The following is a 27,803-nucleotide window of genomic DNA, read 5'->3' on the forward strand; positions in this document are numbered from 1 at the left end:
AAGTCATGTCATGAATACAATAAAACAAGGGACAAATGTATTATCTTTCTCTCAGGAGAAAGAGTTGGACTAAAAAAGAGAGGAGCCTTCTGTCAGGTATGGCCTTTTTGCTTGTTTTCCATGATGTGGCTGGTCCTCTCTCGAGGTTCCGGGTGTACCATCTCTGTTCCACAGGAGCACCCTTTATTGTTTGCTCCCAGGAGACAACAGAGGAAGTGCTGGTACTGCCCTCCAGCCTCCGTGTTTGCCCTCTAAAAGGCCACTTACTGGTCAGCCACAGTCCCCAGCTGTGATAGTGAGATAATATCAGAACTGGAACGGGGGTGGGAAAGAAGAAAGGCCAATCAAGTTTTACTGCGCCATCATGGGGTGCAGTTTAATGCATTGGCTGTGGGAACGGGTGTGACCTGTAGGAGCATGGGGTGAGAGGACACCATTGGGGAACCCCCCTTCCACTGCCTGGACCAACTTCTTAAAGTCAGAGGCGCCGCTGGATTTACACCATCTCAGACAGACTTCACTGAGCTGGTGGGTTCCTCTGTCATTTACTCTTTCCTGCTAGTCAGGGCAGGACCCACTCCCCGCATTTGCAAAGCTCACCTCCCCTCTCCCCTTTACCAAAAGGAAGAAAAGGAGAAGCTAAAAAGGACTTGTACCAAGGGGGATGTCTTAAATCCTTCCCCCTGGGCTCCTGTATAAGCAGCTCCAATGTGTGGGGATGTGGTGGGCCAAAGAGTGGCCCCAAAGATGTCCACATCCTAGTCTCTAGACCTGAGAATATGTCCCCTTACATGACAAGGGGGACTTTGCAGATGGAATTAAGTTAAGGATTTTGAGATGGGGAGGTTATCCTGGATTATCAGGTGGGCCCAATGTCATCACGGGGCCTTCACAGAAGGGAGACAGGAGGGTGGGATGCAGAAGGCAATGTGACGGTCGAAGCACAGGGACGCAGAGAGATTTGAAGACGTGACACCGCTGTGTTTGAAGATGGAGGGAGGTGCTGTGAGTCAGGAATGTGGGAGCCTCTAAAAGCTGGAGAAGGCAAGGGAACAGATTCTCTCCTAGAGCTTCTGGAAGCGATGTAGCCTGCTGACCCATTCTAGAACTTCTGACCTCCAGAACTGCAACAGAATAAATCTGTGTGTGTGTGTGTGTGTGTGTGTTTACATTTTGTGTTGTTTTTAATGAGCACGCTGTTTGTGGTCATTTGTGACAGCAGCAACAGGAGACTAACACCCGGGCTGCGGACACCAAGCAGCAGTTCCCTGGTTTCCATCTGGTAGATGGTTTTCTCTTTCTGTTTTATTGAATATTCCACCTCTTTCGGCCTGTGTAGACACAGCCAAAGAGTGACTGAAACATAAAAAGGAAAAACGGTTGGAGACTTGACAAATAAGAACGTATAAAATAAAGTGGAGATATCCTTTTGGTGCACGTGTGGTGGGTCTTTAATTCCCAGAAGTTAGAGTCACAGTTCCTCAGTCCCCTGCAAGCCACACTGCAGAGACACACGTTTCAAGGTGGCATCCTCGCAGCCGAGCTCGCAGGACAAGAATCCACAGTTACAAAGAGGAAATCGATGGCAAACATTCTGGAATCTAAAAGTGCATTTTGTGCTTCTACAAATGATATTAGGCGAAGCGAAGATACCTTCAAAATAACAGTATCTTACGCCTCTGCGGAGAGTTTTGCTTCTTCATTATGAAGTTACGAAAACGTACAGGGGGCTCTCAGTTGCCCAGGATCCAGTTCCTCCAGTTAAATGCTGAGTTCGAGCCGTGGGTCAGAGTCTTCACGGGAGGGTTCACCAACTCCCATTTTCCTTCCTCTTTATTTTCTTCGCAGAAGCACATACCCAGAGAAGGGATCTAGAACAGAGTTACATCACTCATTAATATTTTATATCAGGTCAATCAGACTTGAGACTCGTTCTAAAGCCAACTGAGAGGTATTCACGTGCCTTGGAGGTGGACATGATGTGCCCACACTGGCATTGCTGCCCTAACACCGAACCCAGCAGTTCTCAGTGCGGGACGGCTCCCTCGCCATGGGACAATGGGACATGTCTGCAGATGTTGTTATTTGTCACAACAGGGTGCTATTTCCAATGGGTAGAGGCCAGGGATGCTGCTAAACATCCTGCAGAAAGAATTACCCTGCCAGAATGTCAGCAGTGTTGAGGCTGAGAACCCTAGTCGACCCTGCTGCCTGAAGAGTGGCTCGCATTCTCGAACTCAGCATCACAAAAGAAATACAGGTATTGAGTTTTCAGCCCCAAGAAAAAAGTACAGAGTGAAACTTTAGACCCCAATTCCTTCATCTGTTAAATGAATGTGTTAGAGTAGATCTTGGTTTCTAAGGTTTTTTTGTTTACATGTTCTGCTTTCCCTTTTTCCTCTCTCTTTTTAATGCCTAGCAATTCCTTGGTTCAAGGAAGTTCAAAGAAGTTCAAGGCTGGAATCCCAAGAAAGGAGGCAAAGGGTCAGGGGAGGGGTGGCGATTTGGCTACAAAGACTAATGAGTTTCTGGAACAGCATCGACATGCAGTTCTCAGTCAGCATCTGGCGTGAGCAGCACTGCTGTCTGAGTGGATGATGAGGAACCCCAGGGGAGCCCGGGGCTGCGGGAAGGGGCACAGGAACGGGACATATGGTAACATTTGCAGGAGCAAGAGAACTCTTAGGGAGCACGTGGCGCTGCGGCCGACCAGGAGAGTGCCCCCCCAAAATCTGTATGGACGTTTCGCAGTGTGACCTGGGGGGCTCGAGCTGTGTATTTGGACGATGGTCAACCAGTGGCCTAGGAATTCCAGAGTGCTCAGGAATATCTGGGTCAAAATTGGGAAACACCACCTTGGAGACACTTTGGAGGGGACACTTGTTTCTAACCCTAACCCCCTAGATTCCCAGAGCCAGCTAGCCCAGCGCATGTCCTTTCTCTTCTTATCTAAATTGCTTACTCTTTCCTGGACCATTTATTCAACTATTGGAGTTGCAAGGAATCATGTGAGCTGACTGTAAAGAAAGTCCTGTGTCTTGTTTTTTGTTGTCTTGGCAGCAATTGGCCAAAGTTGCCATAATGATGATGAAGAAGACGAACCTCTTCTGTCAGCCCCCTGCCCAAGGCTGCCCTTTGCACATGAACAGGTGGCACGTTCTCAGGGGACAGGTGGGTCCCTGCTGCCCTACATTGGCTGGACACTTGTTTTCATTCTGAGAAGGGTGTGTGATGACCCTGCATCCTCGGGGTGCTTGACTTTGTGGTCCAAAGAGAAAAGAACCGGCACGTACCTTTCTCACCAGCTGGGCGAAGTCTCCGCAGTCCCGGGGCGGCAGCCCGAGGAGCGGGCGTGTGCAGGAGTCCAGCGCCGAGCCATGGCCCACGATCAGGATGACGCCCACTGCAGAAAAAAGAACACCTCACAGTCAAAGCAGGTACAGAGAGTGCCTTTTATTAGTCCCCAAAGTTGTCGGGTGAAACTACCCCGTGGTGCCCCAAAGCCTGGAGAGACCCCGGGGTGGGAAGCAGGTGTGACTGGTGATAGCTTAGTAGGACTCGCTGGTCTGCTCTCATTTGTATGTAGTTCTCAGAGTGCATCGCATCCTCATGCAGGGTCTGGGGGTGGCAGCACCTGCCTGCCAGCTTCAGGGATGGGGCAGTGCATGATCTGAGCTGCCTTCTCTGGTGAGAGGCACTGCTCCACTGTGGGATGTGGTGGTGGCTGCCGCCCAGGCCTGATCCATGAGCTTATCAGCCAGTTGATCACAATGAGCCTGCTGATGACTCTCACTTTAGATAAGACATCCAGAGTCCGGCTGAGTGAGTCTCCCTCAGGTGACACGACTAGGGAGTCAAGGCTAGGACAAAGCAGAGCTGGGGAGAGTTAGACCAGCTGGCGAGTCAGGCAGGTGCCTGTGGCTGGACCCACCAGCTCTACCTGGAGGAGGGAATCAGAACGGAGAGCTTCCTTTGAAAGCTATGGCTGACATAGAGCATCCATTCATATTGCCTCCTAACGTGACAATACTTTCTCCAATGTGACACCTAGACCAAAGCCCCGATCCACTTTTCCTGTTAATTTCACTCTTATATCTTAGGCCTCCAAAATCATGGCGCAGTTGCCAGGATGCTGCTCTAGGCTGACTCTTGGCCTGTGCTCTCCGGCGGGGTGACCTGGACACGCAGACTCTGAGCCTCTCTGAGCTTCAAAGTGACTCGATGTAAATGGAGATGACCGCTCAGACCACACAGGAAGGTGAGGAGTTCACAGAGAATGTGTGTGAAGGGCCCACCCAGGTCTAGGGAGTGGGAGGTGTTAGCTTTTACCCTCCAGCCTGGCGGGATTTTTCGTTGCTCTGTCACACCTCTGGCCTTCCTGCCTTACTCACGGTCTCCTCTTGGGGCGTCCTTTGCCTTCCAAATCCTCCTCATTCTACAGCTCAAGTGCTGCATCCTGAGAGCCTCCACCACATGCGCCACAACTACGGAGGGACGAGTGTGGTCCCTGCAGTGGGCAGCACAAGACGGTGTTCAGTAGACACCAGCATCAAGGACACAATGGTCTGCACCGCATTCTGGAAGACCTCAGGACTGTAGGGAGGTCCTTGGAAGGGAGGGTCATCCATGGACACTGACATTCAGCCCGAGGTGGAGGCTTGAAATGGGACATCCAGAGAGGGGCGGGCTGAGGTGGTGCCCCGAAAACGCAGTGAAGGCTCTAATTTCACTTTCTGTCCTCTAATGTCCTGAGGCAATGACTGTGAGTAAGGTCAGGTTGGTGATTAATCAGATGCCACCGAGGCGTGGTTTCCAAAAGTACCTTCCCCAGGGCACCCATCAGTTAAAACCAGCCATGTAAACCGGCCTGGTGGCCGAGTGTGTTGGGAGTGCTGGATACAGCGAGGTTTGCGGTCTCTTCCTGAAGGATGTCAAGGATCGCATACCCCCTGGTGCTCAGCTCCTCCCCGAATCCTCCTCTGCAGAGTTCTCTACTCCCGAGCCTCTCTGGGAGCAGAGATGGAAAGAACACAGGTGGGGGCAGTGGGCCTGGGGGTCTTTTATTGATTCTTTGAGATTCTTCTTTGTCTTATTTAATATTCCTAATATTCCAGATGTCTGTGCCCCTTCCCCAACAATATTCAAACTCCTTGAGGGTAGAGCTTGTGCCTTCTTCACTTCAGTTTTCCCATGATGTTTTATTTGGTGCCTGACACATCGCTGATGTTCACTACATACTTGCCAACTTAAATTTTTATAGCATTGATTTTAACTTTTTACTAGGACATTTTCAAATATACCCCAAGAAGGGTCTGGTGATCCCTGTGGACCCATCTTGAGTTCTGACAGTTATCGACATTTGCCTGTCAGGCAGCAACCCTCCTCTGCCCCAGCACCCCCTCCCTGCAGTATTATTGTAAAGTATATCTCAACATCATGCCTGGTCACAGACTATCCCTCAGTTTGCATCTCCAAATGAGAAGGACTTTTCATTCTTACATAACCACCATGCCGTTATCACACCTAACAAAGTTAACAAAGTTTTTAAACTATTTCCATATTCAGATTTCTCAAATGGTCTCAATCTTCTACTTATATAGATGTTTTCTTCCCACTTTCCTTCAAACATGACCCGACATTTGGTTCTTCTGTTCTTATTCTCTCTTTTTTTTTTTTTTAGTTTTTGCAACTTTTATTTTATTAGCTAATAACATTGTGTAAATTTCAGGTGTACATTATTACATTTTGGCTTCTGTAGACTGCATCTTGCTCACCACGTCTAGTGTGAACACCTAGTTTTACATGTCGTCATACATATGTGCCCCTTTATCCCTTCCCTTCTGCTAACCACTAATCTATTCTCCATATCTATATGTTTGTTTGCTTGTTTATCTTCCACATATGAGTGAAATCGTACGGTGTTTGTCTTTCCCTGTCTGACTTTGTTCAGCATGACACCCTCAAGGTCCATCAATGTTGTCGCAAAGGGCACAATTTGGTCTTTTTTTTATGGTGGAGTAGTATTCTATTGTATATATATACCATGTCTTCTTTATCCATTCATCCGTTGATGGGCACTTGAGTTGCTTCCACATCTTGGCTATTGTGAATAATGTTGCAATGAACACAGGGGTGCATATGTCTTTTTGAATTGTTGATTTCATGTTCTTTGGATAAATATCCAGTAGTAGAATAGCTATATCATATGTTATTTCTATTTTTAATTTTTTGAGAAATCTCCATATGTTTTCCATAACTGCTACATTCCCACCAGGCTTCCCTTTCCTCCAAATCCTCTCTAACACTTGTTACTTCTTGTCTTGTTAATTATAGCCATCCTGACAGGTGTGAGATGATATCTCATTGTAGTTTTGATTTGCATTTCCCTAATAATTAGTGATGCTGAACGTCTTGTCATGTGCCTGTTAGCCATCTGTATATCTTCTTTGGAAAAATGTCTGTTCACGTGTCTATCAGACTAAAAAGCTTCTGCATGGCAAAGGAAATGATCAACAAAACGAAAAGACAACCCACCAACTGGGAGAAAATATTTGCAAATCATATATCTGATAAGGGGTTAATTTCCAAAATATATAAAGAACTCACGCAACTCAACAACAACAAAATGAATAACTTGATCAAAAAATGGGCAGAATATATGGACAGACACTCTTATTTTTTTTTAGGAAGCAGCTCGGGCAGTTTGTGTTGACCCTGCTGTCCTGGATCCTATCGGCTCTCAGTCCCAGGATTGGGGGCCCACGGCCTGTGAGTTGGGGAGTATGTGACTATGCTCTCTGTTACCATAGAGACAGCACTAAAACACTCTGCTGGCTGGGGAGTGGGGGTGGGGGAGGTTGGGGCATTAGGAGGTTCGAAAGATCGGCCAGTTTCCATCCTGGAGGTAGGACCCCAGCCCCGGGGGCTGCTCACACCCGAGGACGGTGGAGGCACTCACCATCCTCTGGGCAGGCGCTGACGATCCGCTCCACGCTCACCGCACACCTGTCAACGTACTCGTTGTAGCTCTCAGCGGGCATGAGGGAGGCGAGGGGGAACGCAGGCCTAAAAGAAGAGAGAGGGGAAGATTTGGCTGCCACTCTGGCTGCTTGCCTGTGGTCAGCTGGAGAAGGGAACCTTCTCCAAGACGGCTCTGCCTCGAGGCCTCGACAGTGAGGCTCCAGTTTTGTGCTCAGAACTGGCAGAGGGCTGGCGTTCAGTCTCCAGCCTGCGTTCTTACCGAACACCAGACGGGTTTGTGATGGCCAAGATTCTGCCACGGAGAGAGAATGGCAAAGATTCTCTCCTTGACCAAACTCTAGGCTCCTCTGAACCCTCTTCTCAACTAGCCCGACCTTTGGGCTTCAGTGTCTGCCCTTGGAGAGTCAGTTTTCGCAAGAATCCTGCCAAGTCAGTGTAGCCAGAATCCCCCACCCTCAATATCTGAGCAAACATCTCCCACTACTGCCCCAGTAGAGTCTGACCACTCTGGCCTGCCTTCAGCAAGAATCCTGTTAGGTCAGTTAAGCAAGAATTACCCTTCCCTCTTAGTAATTTTCCATCCACCCACCCCTACCCTGCTCCTCAGCTAAAAATCCCCACTTGTCCTTATTATATCCAGAATCGAGTCCAATCTCTTTCCCCTACTGCAAATGCCCACTGCAGTGGTCCCTCCTCAATAAAGTCTTCCTTACCGTCTCTTACAAGTGTCGTGAATAGCTTTTCCTTAATGAGAACTAGATAAACCCCAGCAGGAGACAACGTGAGAGGGCATACCTATAATCCATGCTGACATTGAAATTCGCCTCTTTCAGCTCCTCCAGGCTCATGAGGGTCGGGGGGGTTTTGCCGGCCTCCCATTTTGTCCATTCAAAGATTCCGGGTTCCACTCTTATTTTAATTTTTTTCTCCAGTTTGAGCTCTGGATTCAACAGAATACAAATGTTTGTCATCTTCAGTGTCCCTTTTGGCTTCATGTAAATAAGTCTCCTCCTAAGTCTAAATAATAACTTTCAAACAATGTGATCTCTTTTTTTTCTTGGCAAATATTGTTCTGTGATTAAGCACAGTCGTGCTATTTCTGAGACAAAAACCACCAGATAGTTGGAAGGTATCAGAGGAGGATGACCCTCTGTCCATCAGGAAGGGTTAGGGTCCCCCAGGAGCCACCACCAGCAGCAGGCCCACCCTGTGCTCATCCTGATCACCCAATAATGCAACTCTACAGCCAGACGACACTGGGGCCTTGGCTTCGGGTCAAGAAGGAGAGTGCAGCTATAAGAACTTGGCCAATCCAACGATCTGTGGAAAAGATGAGGCCAGTCCCAGAGCATATTAGTTGCACTGAAGTGCCATCCTGATAAACACTTAGACCAGACTGAGCAAAAGGTGAAGGGTGGAAGGGAGCCATCTTCTGGAACATTCTGACTTCTCACAACTCACCCTTCCTAAGCATTTTATACCTGACTAAAAGACCTATAATCTAAGACCATCTCTTTTTGAGTGGGGGAAAAAAATCTTAATGTTTTTGTTTGAAATGGAGCAAGTGTCATTAAACTCAGATGCTGGAAATAAAACCAGTTCCCCAAATGTATTCCAGGTCCATGGAGTGGGTTCCTTTGTCAAAACATTTAGAAAACAGAGTGAAACTGGGCTAACCAGGCTCCTGAGCTCTCCCCAGAGCCTGTGAAGGGCTCGTGTCCGTTGTGTATAGATCATACGAAGGAACAGTTGGAGAGTTTCCCAAATGAGGTTGGCCACTCTTCCTTTGAGGACATTGTGTAGCCACTGTTGTGTGGGTCACACTTTGGGAAACGGTCCATCTGGACATTCATTGACATGGTATTGAAATAAAGTTTAGCCTATCAGCGTCTTAGATGTCAGCCTGAAAAGTAGGTGGGTCATGTTTGAGGACCTATGAAGAAGGCTGGGTATCCTTGTTTTTCTGGATTAGCACAGGATTTATAAATGTGTGCTCTTTAAACAGCCTTCATCATCATCATTATCATCATCATCTGCATACAGAGTAAAAGCCAAAGAGAGATCATGTTAAAGACGTTGACATTATCATCGTCAGAAAACATTTTTGAGAACTTTTTATTTTTTATGCAAGAGAGACAAACAATAGAGGTCAAAAATATTTACAAAAAATTGGAACAAATACGTTAATAACGAGGAAACATGAACAATGACAAAAAAGGGATAAAGTTATGAAAAATGTTTTTGAAGCTCTCAGTCATATTCTTTTATTAGGAAGGCTGGCCAAAAGAATATTCTTTATCTTCTTATTCGTATGTTGTTACCATGGTGAGACAGGTTGGGTAGGAAAGGAAGATTAAGATCATCCTTAGAAAAGAACCTTCGACTTGGGAGGAAATCATTATCACTGATGTTCAAGTGCTGGTCTGGCTGGACACAGGTGGTCTGCAAGGTTTCACACCAGCTCGTCAGTGGGCTGCCAGCCAAAGATGGAAACTGGTGGTTTTGAAAGTTAGTTGAAAAGGAGCAGCCTCTTGGGTGGGTTAGAACACAGTAAGCTCATTAAATGGCCCATATAAAGGGCTGAGACGGGGGGAGATGGGAGATTCAGGGACCAGTCCGTCACTTTTATCATGTATTTGCATGTGTTTCTTGCTTTGTTCACATCTGATTATTATAGTTGTTAGATTAATAGAGATATTCATCCTAAACAATCCAGGGATGAGATTACTTCGTATCTATTTAGCTTTATTCCATCATATTTAAGAATTATTCTCAAATTGAAAAGCTAGAACAAATACATCCAGGAAGAGATTACCCAGCTATTAGGGGAACCCCGTGCCTTTGCGTTGCCATTTCTGCTCTCCCCCATTCTCCTCTGGAAAAGGCAGTACTGGAGGAACCACTTCTCGTTTCTTATTCCTTCCTGAATGGAGGGAGTGGGGTGGGGCAATCTAGGGATCTGAACACAGAAATAGGGAGCTTGACATCATGGGGTCCATGTTTCCTGGGTGGGAGTCACTGCTTTGAAAAAGCAGCAGGGTGACCGTCTCCTTCTCCCAATCTCTGTCCCCCCAACACTGGAGTCTATGACTCTGTAGCTGAATGAAACCTCAAGGTGTGTGTGTGCACGTGTGTGTGTGTGTGTGTGAGTGTGTGTGTTGGTAGGGAGGGGATGAGTTGTGTTAAGAAGCTTCGTTTTAGCCTCAGGGCCAGGCCACATCTCTCAACGTGCCACACTAGAATTCACATGTTTGGGGGGTCCTGCCCTCACGTGGTTTGTTTAGAAACCTGACATTGTTTTTTAACCTGCATCTGGCTCAACTAGTTGAGAGCACAGAAGGGCAGAGGAGCAACACAGTTAACATGGAGCCCTCCACGGTAAGGCAAAACAAATTGGCATTCTAAGTCTTAGTGACCTGAAATACCAAGCAGGGGGGCTTGGGGGTCCGCTGTCATGCTCGGGTGAGAAACAACAAATGAGGGATGGCTGCAGGCTACAGGTATACAGATGCTGCCTCTGAGTTTTAAATATGTGGAAGGTGGACTGTGGACACTCCCTGCTGATAAAACGGATTTTTGTCCCTCAGGAATTAGAGACTGGATTATGAAACAGCAAGTTTATGAGAACATAGGAAAGGAATGGATTGTGCCAAGTGCCTGCACAGGTCCAGTGCACGGATCAGTTCCACTCCTGGGAGGGATTCTGACTGGGCTTCCAGACTTGGGATGGCACCTGTCAGAGCTTCTCTGATGTAAGTATAGGAGACGGGAGAAGACTCGGGAGCCAGTGGTGGTGCACGTGCTGTGTTGATCCACCATCATTTCAACAGCTCCTCCCGTGAAGATTTCAGCCCCGGCTCGCTGCCCTCTCTCTGATGCTACTCCAGGTACAATGCTTGGCGATACCATTACCTGCAAGATGGCTCACCCAGCATTAGCCTCTTGGCTCCGTGTCCCCCTCCTCCAGTTATGTGCCTTCCTCCTTGCCTCAGCAGCCCATTCCCTTCACCTTGATCTTGTCGTTACCAACAACTGCAACCCTTCCCTAAGCTCAGAGTCTGACTTTTCTCTGTCTCCAACCAGTGCTCCTTTCTTTGCAGCCTCCTTTCTCTCATCCTCTAACTCCAACCATTCAGCCATCCACCCAGGGTTTTACTCCACTGAGCTCACCACTTTTTCTCTACCATTCACCTCCCTAAAGCTCTAACTTCCCATGTGACCCAGCTTAAAATCTACTGTCAGTCGTCATTGCCCCTGGGGTGCACCCTCAGTTCCTCATGCCCTCTCTTGCTTCCTCGTACTCACTTCTCAAACCCGCCCATGGTTTGATCCAGCGCTCCACCTGCTGCCCCATGTCCACGCCTGGAGGAAAGCCCCACTCCCAGTTGGTGGTCTCAATGTAAAGTTGTGCTCACTGACCTCAGATGGGCTTTTCGTGAGGCCCAGTGGCCATCCTATATTTTCCTATGACCGGGCCCCTCTCCCTCAGAAACATTTCAGACCTTCGGTGCTACTCAAACATCAGCAGGCCCTCCCCTTTCTCACTCTCAGCTGGTGACCTGACTTCCTACGTCTCTGAGAAAGTTGAGGCAAGCCCCTCCTCCACATTTACACACCTGCTGCACCTGTGTCCATGCACTCTGCCCTCCGTCCTATCCCTGTGGGGGACCTGCCTGTGCCCTGCACTGTGAATTACATCACGTGCCCTCTTCCCCACTCAGGGTGGGCACAGCAGGGGTCCAGAGGGAGGAGCAGCACCGAAGCCTCCTGAACAGGCTGCCCTTTTCCTGCAGGTGGAGGCTGCAGGCCTGCCCGTGGCTTCCTAACACACCTCAGCCTTTGACGGTGCCGGACAGCTCCCAGCAGCCCATCCTCTTGCCCCTGGAAGAGTCATGCATTTTGGACTTAAAAGGGACCACAGCAGTTCCCAGCTCTCTGGGTTTCTGAATGCCCCTCCCCAGATTATTATTATTTTTTTAAACACACGACAGAAGCAGGCCAATCTTGGCTTTCCAGAAACGTTAATGGGTTCAGTGCCTGCTCACAGTTCTTGGAGGGCTGGTTCCTAACTGTCTTATGACTTAGGTGGCCATTCACTACCACTCATCCAATTCTCCCCTCCGCTCACTTCTCTCCCTGCTTGGAGAATAACCATGAGATTAAGGCAACATGAGAAGCTCCCTCCAGTTCTCACCGACCTTCCAGGATGTGTTTGGCTGTCTGCACACAGCGGAGGGCTGGGGAGGTGAAGACGGAGGTGATTCTGATGCCACTGTCCAGTAGTGCTTCCCCTGGAAAACAGCAGGAGGAAAACGCCTCTTCGTAACCATAGCCTCCCATGGCGGCCTCTCTGATGGGTGCCTTACTACCTGTGGTAGGCGGAACCTCAAGTAGCCCCAAGATTTCCACTCCCGGGTAGACACATCCTGTATCCCCTTGAGTGTGGCTGGAAGCTGTGACTATGGTGAGATAGCACTCCGTGACTACGTTATGTCATATGGCAGAAGGGACCTTATTGCAGGTGGGCCTGATCCATTCAGCTGAGCCCATTAAAAGCAGTGATTTTCTGGGCTGGCCTGGTGGTGTGGTGGTTGGGTCCGCAAACTCCACTTTGGGGGCCCAGGTTTCGAGAGTTTGGATCCTGGGCACGGACCCTCGCACCGCTCGTCGGGCCATGCTGTGGCGGCATCCCACATGCAAAATAGAGGAAGATGGGCATGGATGTTGGCTCTGGGCTAATCTTCCTCAGCAAAAAGAGGAAGATTGGCAATGGATGTTAGCTGAAGGCCAATCTTCCTCGCACACACACACACAGAAAGCAGAGATTTCCTTTCGCTGATCACAGAAAAGAAGTCAGAAAGATTCAAAGGCAGAGGGATCTGACATGCAAGAAATACTCTATTGCTGCCTTCAAAGATGGAGGCAGCCACGTGGCAAGGGATGTGGGTGGTCTCTAGGAACTGAGACCAGCCCTTTGCTGACAGCCAGCAAGGAAAGGAAGACTTCAGTCCTACAACTACAATGAACTGAATTCTCCCAACAGCCTTGGGGAGAAACTGAAACTGCTTCCAAGATGCTCCAGGTGGGAAACAGACAGTTTCAGGCTTTGAGACCCGAGCAGAGAACCCAGCCATGCTGTGCCTGCATTTCTAACCTACAGAGCTGCGAGCCGACAAGTGGGTGCTGTTTGCAGTTCACAGTAATTTGTTCTGCAGTGATGGGAAACTCAAGACTAGCCGAGGCTCATGGAAGGACAAGCCTGTAAACCACACTTGCAAAATTAGAGGGCCTGATCTTTGGGAAAGCAGGGGATCTCTTCAGTACAAAGTCTACACAGTACCAAAGCCAGTGAGGTTGTAGTGGGTGCTGCCATGGGCTGAATTGTGTCCCCCAAATTCATATGTTGGAGTCCCAACTCCCATTACCTCAGAGGGTGACCTTCTTTGGACATAGGGTCATTACAGTGGTGATCAAGCTAAGATGAGGTCATTAGGGTGGGCACTACTCCAATCTGACTGGTGTCCTTATGAAAAGGGGAAATTTGGACACAGAGACGGCATAGAGGGAAGATGATGTGAGGACACAGGGAGAAGATGGCCATCTACGAGCCAAGGAGAGGGGGCTGGAACAATCCTTCCCTCACAGCCCTCCGAAGAAACAACCCTGCTGGCTCCTTGATCTCAGACTTCTGGCTTCTAGAACTGCGAGATAATAAATCTCTGTCCGTTTAGTGACTCCGTCTGTGGGACTTTGTTATGGCAGCCACAGGAAACGAATACAGAGGCCGGCGATTGCCCAGGCAGATACCCATTCACAGATACTCCCAAACACACACATGGCACACGGAAAGCTGTGCAAACATCTAGGGGAGGATTTACCCATGAAACACAGAGCTGCAGAGGTACGTTACAGAGGGGGCACATGTACCAGCACACACGCGCGCGTGCGCGCACACACACACACACAGGCCACAGTGCACTGCAGAAGAAGGAGCCCAGAAGGGCCATGTGAGGCAGGTCACATCTAATTGTGGGAGGGCTGACTGTGTCACCTCTCCCAACTCCACGTTCAGGGACCTTAGATCAGTAGCTTGAAACCAGCCGTGGCACGAACACAGTATTTAAACCACAGAAATCAGCAAACACTAGAAATCAGGGCTTCCCCGCCCTGCCCAGAGAGCCGGGGACCCAGCGTTTACCGCACACCACTGAGCGAGGAGCCAGCAGCACCGGCTCCCAGCACATCCCTTCAGTTAACCCGCTGTGCAACTTGGGAAGCCCACGCAGCTTCCCGGTTCTTGATTCGAGTTTCTTAATTCATAAAATGAGCTCCAGATGAACTCAACATCTAAAAAGTCAATCACGTGGAACCAGAACCCCAGACATAAAGCAAGATCCCCAAAGGGACAGACTTTGAAATAAAATCAAAGAGAAGATGTGGTTTTTTATATTTAAATGCCATCCTTGATTTTTCCTCCCCTCTCTGATTCTTTCCATGCCTGTCTTTCATTCCTCCCGACTTCCCCAACCATCCATTCCTGGATGAAATCTCTGCACTTCCATTTACTAGCTGTGTGACCTTGGGCAACTTGCTTAACCTCCCTGTGCCCCAGCTTCCTCGTCAGCCAAGTGGGGATAATGCTGACACTGACCTCACTGGGCATGTAGCAAGGGCTCAATGTACATTAGCTGTAATCATTGCTATGATTATTGCTACTATTCCTACCAGAATGACACTCAAACATACCTGTCATTCGGGACTGGAAAATTCCACAAGACGATAACGGTGGATCGTTTTCAAAGTCTTTGATACCATTGCTCCGTCTGGGCAGACTACAAGGGAAGTTCAGGTCTGGCCGGTAGTATTTCCCTAGAGCATAAATAAGCACCGGATGTTCAGATCCACCAAGTTAGTGTGTATTCGTCCCGCAAAACTCTCGAGATCAAGACCCACGTTAGAAGCATGGTTATTATTTAAATTGTTGTCAACCGTGTTTTTTCCTCCAATGTGCTCTGTGATGTGGATTCAGCCTGTGGTGAAACTGCTGCTCTACAGTGCACACACTTCCTCAAATACGGAAAACTCAGCTTTCAGCCCCGGGAATCACGCGACCCGCTTTGCCCTCTTGTAATCCATCGTGAGGATTCACATATACAATTTTCCTGATTAAGAACCGAGTGTCTCCATTACCGATTTAGTTTAACTTGGTAAGGATCTCAAGTTGGTGTTAATTACTTATGTGAAATTGGAGCCATTCCTATAGCTTTAAGTGTGTCATATGGCCCATGGAGACAGAATACTTACGGCCAGAGATGCTCCTGTATTGTGCATTATTCAGTCAATTGCTTGAGGCCGGACTGGAAATCAAGTGGATTCATTGGGATCCCCCACCCACCCATCCAGAGGCTCAAAGCACCCGCCCATTCAGAGGCTGTCAAAGCTCTAAGATCTGACAGTCTGGTGCAAATCCTGGCACTACCTTTACCAGTTGTGTGATTAGAGGCAACTGACTTAATCTCCCTTATCAGTAAAAAGGGGGAAACGATAGAGATGTTGCAATGAATCAGTGAGATAAAGCCCCCAGCTCAGAGCCTGGCTCAGAGTAAGTGGCCAAGAAGTGGTGGGTCCGATCTCACTATCAAATTATCGATTACCCCTGCAGAGGACACTACGCCACTCCAAGCCCTCACATCCTCCCAAGTGACCCCCAGATCTCCTGGCTGCCAACAGGTTCTAGCAGCCAAGCCGCCTTTCCTGAGACCTGCTACACCTCACATGGCAGGCCCTGTCTTTTGCACCCGCCTGAATGCTCTATGCCAGCCCTCCTCCCAGCCTTTCACAAACGCAGAGGGAGACAGCTGGCTATTTTGCTTGCTTTACTTTTTAGGTTCCATGCAGGATTTTTCTGAAAGCTCCTTTCCTGGAATTTCCATTGGCAGAGACTTTATTTGAACTATCAGTTTTAAAGGCCTTTATTAAAAGCCAAAGTATATGCTGTGTTTGCTGGGAAAGGTGGTATTTGTTTCTTTTTCAGAAAGAAGGTCCCTCAACTGTGTCGTATTCTCAAAGGCATCTGTGACCCCCCAAATTTTACTACTCCATTTAGGACTTTTGCCCTCATTGGCGCTTTATCTGTGGTCACCGTGAGAGGCAGAGAGCAGAGCTCAGAAGAAGACGAGGGTATAGGGTAGGGTTAGGTTCTGACGGGAGTAGAATCAGTACAGAATAGGGGGTGCCCTGGGCCAGCACTGCTGGGAAGTGAGGGGCCATGTGAGGGTGTGAGTGCTCGGGCCAGAAGCGAGCAGAAATGAGGAGGAAAACTGGAATCAGAGGAGAGGCTAGCAGAATCCCCAAATACCCCATTATCGTGGATGAAACAATGCAATATGCAAAATTCAGACAAATTAGACTGTCAGTATTCCCTTTATCAAGGGCTTCTTTACTTTGTAAAAAGATCCACCAGGAGTTTCCTTTAAGCTGGGAATTTCCAGTGCCTTTAAAATATTTTCCCTTATAGGTGACTTGATCTTTTGTCTACATGACCAATGTTCTTCCTCTTTCCATGAAGTGCAATAACTGTTTTTGGTGTTGGTTGTTTTGTATTGGTTCTCGCACCACCATCACCATGCACACACTGACGTGGTGTGCCATTTCCTCTGTAGTTTCGATAATTGTTTTCTTACAAGAAAGTTTCTTATAATTCTATGTTTGAATGTCAATTCATCCCCACGTCCACCTATCGTCCTATTGTTTCTTTCCTGAGTCTTTGTGTCTCTACTTGATTTTGTTTGGTAGAGACAACCACTTCTGTGCATTCTTGGAGATATGTTTGGTCATGATGGGATTTGCTCAGAATTTTCTAGTGTGTGCTGGTCATCTGCCAATGATTTCCCTATTCATTTCCCCCTTTCTTGGTTTGCTGGGCTCCTGGAGGGATCCCAAAGGGTGCAGCTAGTCCAGTTACTGTGAATGAATTTTATCACTATGTTCTTTCAATATCTTCATTTATGTGATTATCCATGGCATGAAAATTGTGGCAAGCTGGGCTTTCCATTTGGGGATGTGCATTGATACAGACGTGGATCATCAGTACAGAGACTGGCCTGTGGGTAGGCTGTGTTTACAAGCACTGTCGTTAGTTCTTGGCATCCAGAGGGGTAAAATTGGGGTAAGCAAGACACACGTTCAAAAATACGTCTACCAGTAGAGCAGCAGAGCCAAGCATTGCAGAGAAATGACCACTGCACTGAAGATTAGCTTGGAGAGATAGAGCGATGAGACTGCGAGATAGGGAATGTGCCAGTAGCCAAGGGTTCAGAGACCACAGGTCAGGGTGACTTGCTCTCAAGTCACTGCTGCCTTCACTAACCAAAGACCATATGTGTGCTGCTAGAGTCAACAGGACCATCCATGTGTCACACCAGCAGACTGGCTTACTGTCGACAACCATTCCTCCACCTTCTACAAAGCGTTTGAGGTAAGATCCTTGTAGACCACATACACACCCCAATGCACACATATAATGCTTGTGGGGAAAGATGTAGCAAGTATCCATCTCACATATACAATCTGTACATAGTCATTCTAAAGAACGGTGCCATAGGGGCTCTGGCTAACACTAAGAAAATCAAGAAGCTGATCTCATTTGTTAGATCTATCTCATGTCTGTGTTTAGATTCTTTCAGCACTTTACCTACCATCAGGAGTGGAACACTGCTGCAGCCACGACTTCCCGAATATTTGATCCACTCTTTCCCCGTGGCGCACCACCAAAACACTTTTCCTCACTATCGTGGCCTGAGATGGTGGAGAGAAAGGCATGTGCAATTGAACATCCACATTATTAGACTTGTTCAAACAGCATTTCTCCTAGTCATCCAACAGCTGGCCCAGAAATGGAATCCCTTCCTCATGCAGTAGCTACAGCCCACTTTACCAAAGTCATTGCAAGGAAAGAAGACTAGGAATTGCGGGCGGAAGTCTCTTTAATTTCTTGCATTGTAACACTATACAGGAAATGAAAAGCAACAGGAATAGCCCACCACAGCACAGCAACTTTCCTGCATTTCTGTCTATTCTGAGTCTGTGTCCCTTGTCTTTATCCCCTGGGGCTGCTATAACAGAGTGCTCAGACTGTGGGCTTATAAACAACAGACAGTTATTTCTCACGGTTCGGGAGGCTGGACACCTCGGGTGCCAGAGATCAGGGTGCCAGCTCCGTCAGGTGAGGGCCCTCTACTAGGCTGACTTCTCACTGTGTTCTCACGTGGCAGGGTGGGCCAGGGAGCTCTGGGGGGTCTCTTTGATAAGGGCACTAATCCCATCATGGGGATTCCACCCTCATGACCTAAGCACCTCCCAAAGGCCCCATCTCCAAAAACCATCACATTGGGCATTAGGATTTCAACATACGAGTTTGGGGGAACACAGATATTCAGTCCATAGCTTCCCTCCATAGTGACTTCTTAGGACATTATCTGTATCTATACATATATATATTATAATATATACAGCTATTAAGATATAATAGATATTATATATTATCTGTATGTAATACATATATATATATAGATTTTACATCTATCTATCTAATCTATTATCTATATGTCTGTCTATCTATCTATCTAATCTATTATCTATATGTCTGTCTATCTATCTATCTATCTATCTATCTATCTATCTATCTATCTATCTATCTATCATCTATCAAGTCTCCTCTGTTGTTGACACTCCTCCTCTTCCAAGAGGCCCTCCAGGACCACCTTGGTGTTGGCATGGTACAGGTGGTTCTCTGCTTGGTAAAGGTGGTAAAGGTGTTCAGCCTCTGAGCCCCCAGTGGAGAAGCCCCTCACCCATCCCTCTTGCTTATTCCCCATACTGGCCATTCTCCACTTGGCTGAGCGTTGGAGGGAAAGAGAAGTTTATTTTCCTTTCTTTATTTTTGGCGAAAGAAAGGCATCGACAGGCGGTGAGCAGCTTCCAGCTGTGGAAACAGCAGATGTCTCTGGAGCACTCCTCCTCTGCTTTGGCCAGGGGCTCAGATGTCCTTTGACCCCACATTTGCAGGGTGCATGTCCACCTCTGTTCTTGGGGGGGCCAGTGCTTCGGTGAAGTAACCCAAGTGCCCCATTCCAGGCAGTCATGTGGGGAGTCTTTTAGGAGGGGCCCCCGTGTGTAGGGTGGTGTGGGGACTTGGTCCTCAGGGGAGCTGGGGCTGCCCTTTCTCTTCTCCATCCGTGGAGGAAGTGTAGGAGGGAGGGGTGGGCCTTGAGGGGAAGGCTGAGCACACCTTCTGTGAAAGGGCTGCAGAGAGTGAGCGAGAGCCGAGGATGCCAGAGAGGTGGGGAGTGACACACAGAGTGCTGAGGACTGAGCCAACGTGAGGCCACCAGGACAGCTGTGTGGAGCACAGCCCTCCTCCAGGAGCCCCAGAAGTAGCAGGGAACCCCTTGAGAGACGCACTGACTCTGGGCTGTACCCTGGAGGGCACTATGGAGCCAGCTGACGCTTACCTCCCCAGCTCCAGAGGGGTGCCGCCCAGCGCCAAACCAAGGCTGTTCTAGAGCAGGATGGGGAACCTCTGCATCAACACAGACCCAGTGGTGCTGCCTGCTGGTTACTGGGACTCTTGCCATCAGTATCCCTGGGGCTGGCGTTTGGGAGCATGCATGCCAGATGCTGGGACACAAGCTGCAGCCCACAGGTTCCCCACTTAGGGGGCTTCAGATCACACTGGGACTGAGGGACAAACATGAAAAGATGAGTCATAGATGGAAGAGGATCAGGGGCAGAGTGACAGTGCCTGTCACAGAAGGTGGGCTGGGGGGACGTCAGGGAGGACACAGAACTTGGTGGTGCCTGGAACCACGGTCACCAGGGATGGATGGGCTAAGATCCCCAGGGATGAATGGGCCGGGGTCTCCAGGCACGGACAGGCCAAAGTCACCAGGATGGACAGGCCAAGGTCACCAAGATGGATGGGCCAAGTTCAGAGATCTCCAGGGATGGAGAGATCTAAGCCACCAGGATGGAGAGCCAAGGTCACCAGGATGGACAGGCCAAGTCTCTGGGGATGGCCAGAATGGGGAGGAAATCTGAGCAGGAGGCAGCTGTAGCTGGTTGTCTGCTTTGCCCTGCCCAGCTCCTTTTCCTCAGGTGGACCCTTTGCTCCCCCTCCTGATCTTGGCCTCACAGCTGTCTGAGGTCGGGCTTCAGGGTGAAAATGAGAGAGCTGATATTTTGTGTGTTTTTGCTACTGAGCGGGGTAAGGAAGGGAAGTGACTAGAAGTGGCCCTCTTCAGTGTAAACCCCCATGCACTAGCTCCAGGATCACTCTGATTTCCCCCAAATCCTAGGGAGGAAATGCAGATACCTTAACACGCAACCCCCCTGGAGGGGCAGCGCTCAGCTGAAACGTAACTGGTGCTACTGACCATTCCCTTTCCAATTTGATTCTGCAAACAGGGTGGGGCCTGGAGGTCTGCGCATCTGATTGCTTCCTCCTGCACTTCTTTGAGTTCATCGGGGAGGAGAAAGAGTGCCTCCCAGCGGTGTCCCTGCTTGCTGGGAAGTGGTTAGGAACTGCTGAGAAGGAGGGGACACCAGAAAGTAGGGTCTCACCCGCGTCCCAGGCGTTCTCGGTGCCAGCACCACGGGCAGCTCCTCTAGACCCTCACAACCCCTACCAAGTCCACACCCATCTGGGTGACGCAGAACCTCCAGGTGCTTAACGCACCGGGCTGTTCTCGGTGGATCCGACTGCATTCTGCTGAGTGCATGAATTGTGGTATTTGTGAGCCAATGAAACGAGGAATGTTCGAAGTCTCCATACATGCAGTTTCTCAGACTCGGGGCTGAGTCTTCAAATGGACATACGGTCAAGGCAAAGCAGATATAACTCTCTCTTGATGGAGTGTGCAGACATTTGCTTTGGGTGCAAACACCCACCTAGGGCAGAGCTCAGAGGGGAAGCTTGTCTTGTTGTCTTGTAATTTTGAAGTATGGTTGTGCAGGCATTGCCTCTACTGACACTGGGATGCCCTTTCCCCATGACAATGAATATTATGACAATGACAATATTATGACAATGACAATATTATGACAATGAATATATTCCCAATAACAATTAAATAGCCCATCCTACTCCCCTGTCAAGGGCTGATCTGCAAGTACGTTGCAAGACACGCACGTGCTCCCAGCCTTGGTCAGCTTACTGACAATCCAAAAGTATGACAATTGGGTTGAGGTTGTGGATTTGGAGCATTTTCTTCCCTGGAAGAGCTAAGAGCATTTGGACTTTGAAATGCAGGGCTCTGCAGCAGGAATATGATAAAGTGAAGGGTCCATGGGGGGTGGAATGGACTAACCCCTGGAGTCTACAGAACACCAGGGCTGCATTGCATCTTTAGACATAAGGTACTGCATGTGTTTCCTGTGGCTGCCGTAACAAAGTACCACCCACTAGGTGGCTTCAAACAAAAGAAAATTATTCTCTCACAGTTCTGAAGGCTGGAAGTCTGAAATCAAGGTGTTCGCAAGGCCATGCCCCCTTGGAGGCTCTAGGGGAGGATCCTTCCTCACCTCTTCCAGCTCCTGGTGGCCCCAGCAATCCTTGGCTTGTGGCCCCATTGCTCTAATCTCTGCCCCCGTGGTCGCCCAGCCTCCTCCTTGTGTGTCTCTGTCTTCTCCTCTTCTGTGGTATCAAACCCCACTCTGTTTCCCTCTCAGAAGGAGAGTTGTGATTAGATTTAGGGTCCATCGGATAATCCAGGATAATCTCCCCATCTAGATCCTTAACTCAGTCCCATACGCAAAGACCCTTTTTCCTTGTAACATTCACAGCTTCCAGAGATTAGGATCTCATGTCCTTAGGGGCCATTATTCAGCCTACTACACGTCCATTTTACCAAACCCGATGCCACAGTTTTCTTTTCTTACTGTCTGGAAGGGGCGAACTCAGACCAGGCGAGGAGCGTTCTGTTCACAGGGAGGCACATGCTAAGTTTTCATCCATTTAAGGTACCAGCGAGTTTAGACACAGGCTGAGCTACGGCCTGAGCCTTTCATTCCAGCTTCTCCCCCTCATTCAATCTGAAAAGGGGACACAGCCTTCCCTCCCCCCACTCAGTCCATGTGGGGAGCCCCGTTTTTGTCTGTTTGTGGCTGGCAGGTCTCTGGCTCCCAGTCAGTGGCTCCTCTGCCCGGGCCATTCTCTCTGACTGAAGACCTGGTGAAAAGGGGATGGCCCGTGGCCTTCCCAGTGGGGGCCCAGCACCCTGTGCTCAGCTCTTGTCTGGATGGAGCCCACCCAGCCTGGAGGCAGCCTCTGTGGGGCTGATGGATTCTTCAGGAAGGAGGGTGAACTTTGGATTTAGGGCCATCCAATCCCGAGTCCTGATCAGGACCTTCATTATGTCACTCCGTGGTTCATCCAATGAGATTTACAGGCCAGGCCCCAAGCCAGTTCTGGGGACACAGGAATGAGCCGGACAGCCATGGCTCTGCCCGCTGGGCAATAATAGTCTCTGGGCAACGAACCTAGCCTGCAGTGGGCACTGGACACCCCGTCTCATGTAATCCTCATGACAACCCAATGCAGGGGGGGCACTTAGGTGTCTGTGTGCTCCCCACCAAGCTTCCCAGCCTCCGTCAGCTTCAGTCTTCAGATCTGTGGAATGGGGACAGGGAGGGACTAACGCCTCCTCTGCCGTGTGGGGGTGGCTGAGATGAAATACTAATGTAACGTGTATGGTACAGGTACAGGGACTGTTTTGGAAACCACACAGGCCAGAGAGGCATTTCCATGGACGTGGGAACCAGCCAAGGGTCGGCTGTAGGTACTGCCCTGCCCCCTGGGGTTTCCTCTGTAAGAAAGGGCTTCAGAGCAGAGGGCCAGCCTGCCCACCCCAAGATAGCATCAGGGGATGCTGTGTTACTTGTTGGCCTTTGGGGAGGGGCTGCCTGCTCCTTGGGACCCCTGCTGGCAGCCTTCACTCCTGGACGTGCCTCGTGTGGTGGCAGGGCTCAGGTGCCCCTGCTGTGCCCCAGACCCTGGTCCTGAGGCTGCCGTCCCTCCAGGTTACTGAGCATGAGCCTCCTCATCTGTCCCAGCCCTGACTCGAAAGATTAGAAGCTCCATCTTTGGAGGCCCAAGGGGGAGGCCATGTCTACTGCGGAGTTAATATAAAGTGTGGTTTCACTTAGTTCACTTAAAAACAAAAGGATTGTGTCACCTGCAAAGCCTGCATGCTGCTCAGGCTCCTTGCTGTCTGTGGAGGATGAAGTTCCCCGTTTCGTCTGCTGCTGGCTTCACCATCCTTTTTGGAGTTCAGGTCCATGGCTAGACTGAAGGTGTACGTCCTGGGGAAGAGACGAGATGCCACGTCATGAGACACTGGGAATTTCTGTTTGCATCTGGTCATTCATGTGCTTGAGAATGTGCACAAGGTGGGCAGGTAAGGTCATCGTGGGGACGAAACAAAACCATGTGTTCAAAGGGCTCAGCCCTCATATCAGAAATCCTGAGGACATGGCAGTTGTTCATTATCACCATCACCACCTGTTATGGGCTGAACCGAATCCCCTCAAAGTTTATAGTTCTAACCCCACCACCTCAGAGTGTGACGTTTTTGGAGATGGGGGTCTTGAAAGAGGTGATTAAGGTAAACTTAAGTCACTAGGGGAGGCCCTAATGTAATCTGACTTGCATCCCTATAGGAAGAGGAGATCAGGACACAGACACACAGAGGGATGACCAGGTGAGGACACAGGAGAAGGAGCCGTCTATAAGCCAAGGAGGGAGGCCTCAGGAGGAACCAGCCCTGCCCATACCACGATCTTGGACTTCTAGGCTCCAAGACTGTGAGAGAATAAATCTCTGTTGTTTAGGCGGCCCCGTCTGTTGCATCTTATTGTGGCAGCCCTAGTAAACTAGTACACCATCCTCTTAGATTCACCTTCTAAAATAGCCAAAGGTGTGAAGACAGACGTGTTGGGGTGCGGGAACGAACAAGCAGTGAGCAGACACATTAAGCACCGTGGAGACACATAGGAAAAGGCAGGTGCGTGTAGCGGGAGAGTGGGTAACAAGAGCACCCAGCGAGTTGCAGGCAATGAGGAAATTGCTGCCTGTCCAGTAAGTCAAGAAAGGTGCCAGGGGGTGGGCAGGCGCTCAGAGCTCTGGGGATGACTGAGGGGAAAGATCACAGCAAACCAAGTAGGGAGCACTCCAGAACACGACGGGGTGACTGTGGGGCGCCATAAGAGTGTGTCTGGAAGGAATGGGGAGGTGCCAGAGGAGAGTGAGCGAGGGATGAAGAGCGAAGGTCACATACGTCCCCCAAGAGCAGGCAAGTGGACAGGTTCCCAGGGGGAAATCATTTTATAAAAGGAAAGGTCATCTTTATAGACTCCATTTGAAAATAATCTACAGTCAAAGCAGAGAAATGGGGCAGTCGCTGGAGAGGGAAATGGGAAAAAAGAAATTGTGTTTGAATTTGTTGTTAAGATGACAGCACGTTTCTTTGCTGGTAAGAATGATGGAGAGGGCCCCGGGAACAGTAGATGATGCTGGCGAGATGCTGAGGAAGGATGAGATGCCCAGGAGGGATGGGATGCAAGGTGCCACGGGTGGGTGCCCTTGGCGAGGAGTTTGGACTGAGCATCACTGTCTGATGGAGAGAGAAGGGCACATGGGCACACAGGCTGCAGGTGGGAGGCACGAGCTGGTGGCGAGAGCTGATGGACACTCTTCTGATTGTTCACACGTCACGGTGGATAGGGATGAAGAGTATAGTAGATGGGCTCTCGGTTAAATGAAAAAGTCAGACATAAATCACCTGGTGGGTGGAAGTGCCCAAGGGCTGAGTGTCACGGGCGCCCGGGCCCCGGTTGGGGTGAATTACGAAGGAAGAGAAGCAGGCAGGTACTCCGCTCACCTGGGTGACTGGTGGGGGAGCATCGTCTTTATTATGGTTTTCTGAAAAGTGTTGCTCTCATCTTGCTTTTTGGATTACAGCATTCTTTATGATTTTTACCACATAGAAACCTTAAATTTTAAGCATTTAATAACCATTATTAAAGACAGATTTGTTAAGTCTCACTTTAAGATCCCTTCCACTCCTTCTATGCTTTCAAAGCTCTCCCCAGTCCAGAAATCAGAAATACATTCCTTTAAACTGCCTTCTATTTTTTCTTTTTCTGTGTTATTCTAGGCTTTGTCAGGAATTGATTTCAGTCTATGATGTGAGGTCATATAAAATAGTACTTATCTTATACCCACTTCTTTCCCTATTGCTGATGCATCCATCAGATGTGAATTTCCCAATACGTCAGGTCTCCTGCTCTGTTGTCTATTCTGTTCCCCTGATCTGTTCTTTCTCTTTCCCTTGAGCCAGTACCATTTACAGATTTACAATATGTTTTTAACATCTGGAAGGGTAACTATCTCCTCTCATCATTTTTATTTTTCTAAGTTTTCTCAGCTCTTCTCTCCTGTTTACTCTTCCAGATAAACTTTTCAATCATAAGTTCCAACAAATGACCCCACTGAGATTTTTCCTGGAATTTCTTTAAACCTGGAAATGATTCCGAGAGGAATTGGTATGTTCACATGATTCATTTTTCTCAATCACGAATGTGGTGTGTTTCTATTTATTCAGTCCACTTGTAAACCTTTGTATTTCTCTCATAGAGGCTTAAGTCCCCAAATTCTCCTAAAACCAGCAATAGCTCCCCAACTCTCCATCCTGAGACCCTACTGAGGTCCAGGGCCAGGAGCAGCATCATTTCTCCTGCATCTCAGCTGCCCACAGCCTCAGGTCACCTGCCTTTCGCCACCACAGCCAAACGCCCTGGACCATTCGCTGCTCACATGGTGTGTGATTTAGTTAATGTATTTCTTAAAATGTCTACAAGTTGCACCTTCTCTTTTCAAGTTGTTACTTCTCCTGTCTTGAGCTGTAAAGTCCTATCAGCGGGATCCAGGTCAAATAGATTTGCTTTGTTCGTATATTCTCACATGTCAGATGCCAACACATACGAAATGCGGGCTTTTGTTGATTGTAAGTAGACCCAGAACATCGATATTCATATTTGAACATTGACATTTCCCTCTTCAAACGAACACGCTCACAGGAGTGGAGGCACTTTTCAGAGTCTCATATTGACACAGGAAGCGGTGGTTGGTTTTCTCTTCCTGAAGACGAGGCGGGGGCACCCGCACCCTGCTTGTGGCTCACGGTGCAGATAGCAATGCCTCGTTATCTATAAATAACATCTGTGAAGTCTACAGTTGGAGAGAAAAATTGAATTTTTTTTGATGATCTTTCAAATGAAATACAGTCTAGATTATGACAGGACCTTGGTGATGAGAGGAGAAAGGAAAGAACGTGGCATTTCAATATTTCTGTTTTCCACTTGAACTTAAGAGAACCATTTAGGTTAACTTACAGCATAGAAAAAGATGTGTTTACCTTCTCCTTGGCTTTTAAAAGGGGCATAGCTGCAGTCTGTGGGGTTGTATGGATGACGTCCCAGTGTTAGCCTGCTCAGGCTGCCATAACAAGGAACCACAGGCAGGGCGGCTTGAACAACAGACGTTTATTCTCTCACAGTCTGGAGGCTGGGAGTCCAAGATCCAGGTATGGGCAGTGTTGATTTCTCCTGAGGCCTCTCTCCTTGGTGTGTAGACTCTGCCTTCTCCCTGTGTCTTCACATGGCCGACCCTCTGTGTGTGCCTGTGTCCTCATCTCCTCTTCTCATAAGGACACCAGTCAGATTGGATTAGCACCCACACCAATGACCTCGTTTTACCTTAATCACCCCTTTAAAGACCCTATCTCCAAATATAGTCACATTCTGAGGTTCTGGGGGTCAGGGCTTCAATGTATGAGTTTTGGGGGGACACAACTCAGCCCATAACGATTTCTTTATTACATCTGAGCTACTTGCCATCAACTTGCTCTGTGGTTTTGGAAACTTACTAGGCACGTATGGCTTCAGTGTGGAAAACTCCTCTTGGCTAGAAGATGACAAAACGTTCTCTAAGCTCTAACATTCATGGCCCCTCTGCTCTTTGTTCTACGATTTTGTTCCATACATTCTTCTGTGTGGAGAGCTGAAAGCTGCTGTGATTCATGAATACTCTCCTCCGTCACTATCACTCTGACCACTTCTGATCTCTGTCTTCACAGTAATGGACAAATATTGTAGCATGATCTTGTTGTCGAGTCAGTCCAAAGACTCCCAGAACCATCAGCGTAAAGGCTGACGTTGTTGTATTGGGAATGGGTGACTGATGGATTAATTGCCAAATAATGAGCATCACAGTTGCAAGCTCATTCCTACGGCAGGCTGGGGACTCCTCCCGGTGTATTCCCCTGTCCCTCCTCGGGCACTGGAAGGCCAGCAATTCTTGCTGCGTGGGTTGCATATGCCAAGTGTGAGGCCTGCGGCTGATGCTGTAGGAAGTATTTATCTGTCTGTCCATGGCTAAGGTAGCCTTTGGACAGTCAGATGGCATATCTCCCACTGCCCAACAGATTAGTGATGTGTGGGGACATCCAAGGACCATTTTCTGATTTAAAAGGCTTTCCATGTTTCATAAAGTACACTTTAGGCAGTTTTATGAGACTCAGCCAGGACCACTGAATGGGACGATAATGCTGGGTATAGCCATTCTTGCCACAGCTGCATGTCACCGTTTGTCTTGCTGGTCCTCCAGTGAGGATGGGGGTGCTTCCAAAACATGGCCAGTAGATACCCGACAGCCTAGCCCAGTGCTTATTTTTCTCTCCTTTTGTTGCAATTCTTGTTAATATTTA

The 27,803-nt window shown here is 48.7% G+C and overlaps 1 protein-coding gene across 2 annotated transcripts in view; it reads right to left on the reverse strand.

The window, feature by feature from the left end:
• Positions 1–1,364: 1,364 nt before the first annotated feature.
• The window catches only part of UBASH3A (ubiquitin associated and SH3 domain containing A), a 44,732-nt gene continuing 18,293 nt past the window's right edge, over positions 1,365–27,803 (reverse strand). Inside the window, exons 7-14 of one of the 2 annotated variants that reach the window (XM_087417815.1) lie at positions 23,214–23,340; positions 17,679–17,778; positions 14,728–14,850; positions 12,180–12,272; positions 7,777–7,921; positions 6,959–7,065; positions 3,294–3,403; positions 1,365–1,871 (exon numbers count right to left, since the gene is read on the reverse strand). In XM_087417815.1, the coding sequence (XP_087273941.1) occupies positions 1,734–1,871; positions 3,294–3,403; positions 6,959–7,065; positions 7,777–7,921; positions 12,180–12,272; positions 14,728–14,850; positions 17,679–17,778; positions 23,214–23,340 (943 nt within the window). In that variant the 3' untranslated portion in view covers positions 1,365–1,733. The remainder of the gene's footprint in view (positions 1,872–3,293; positions 3,404–6,958; positions 7,066–7,776; positions 7,922–12,179; positions 12,273–14,727; positions 14,851–17,678; positions 17,779–23,213; positions 23,341–27,803) is intronic. The other variant, XM_087417816.1, reaches the window with a different exon arrangement.

The sequence above is a fragment of the Ceratotherium simum genome, chromosome 27 (assembly GCF_057802395.1).
Source record: "Ceratotherium simum simum isolate JZ-2026a chromosome 27, ASM5780239v1, whole genome shotgun sequence".
Taxonomy (NCBI): domain Eukaryota; kingdom Metazoa; phylum Chordata; class Mammalia; order Perissodactyla; family Rhinocerotidae; genus Ceratotherium; species Ceratotherium simum.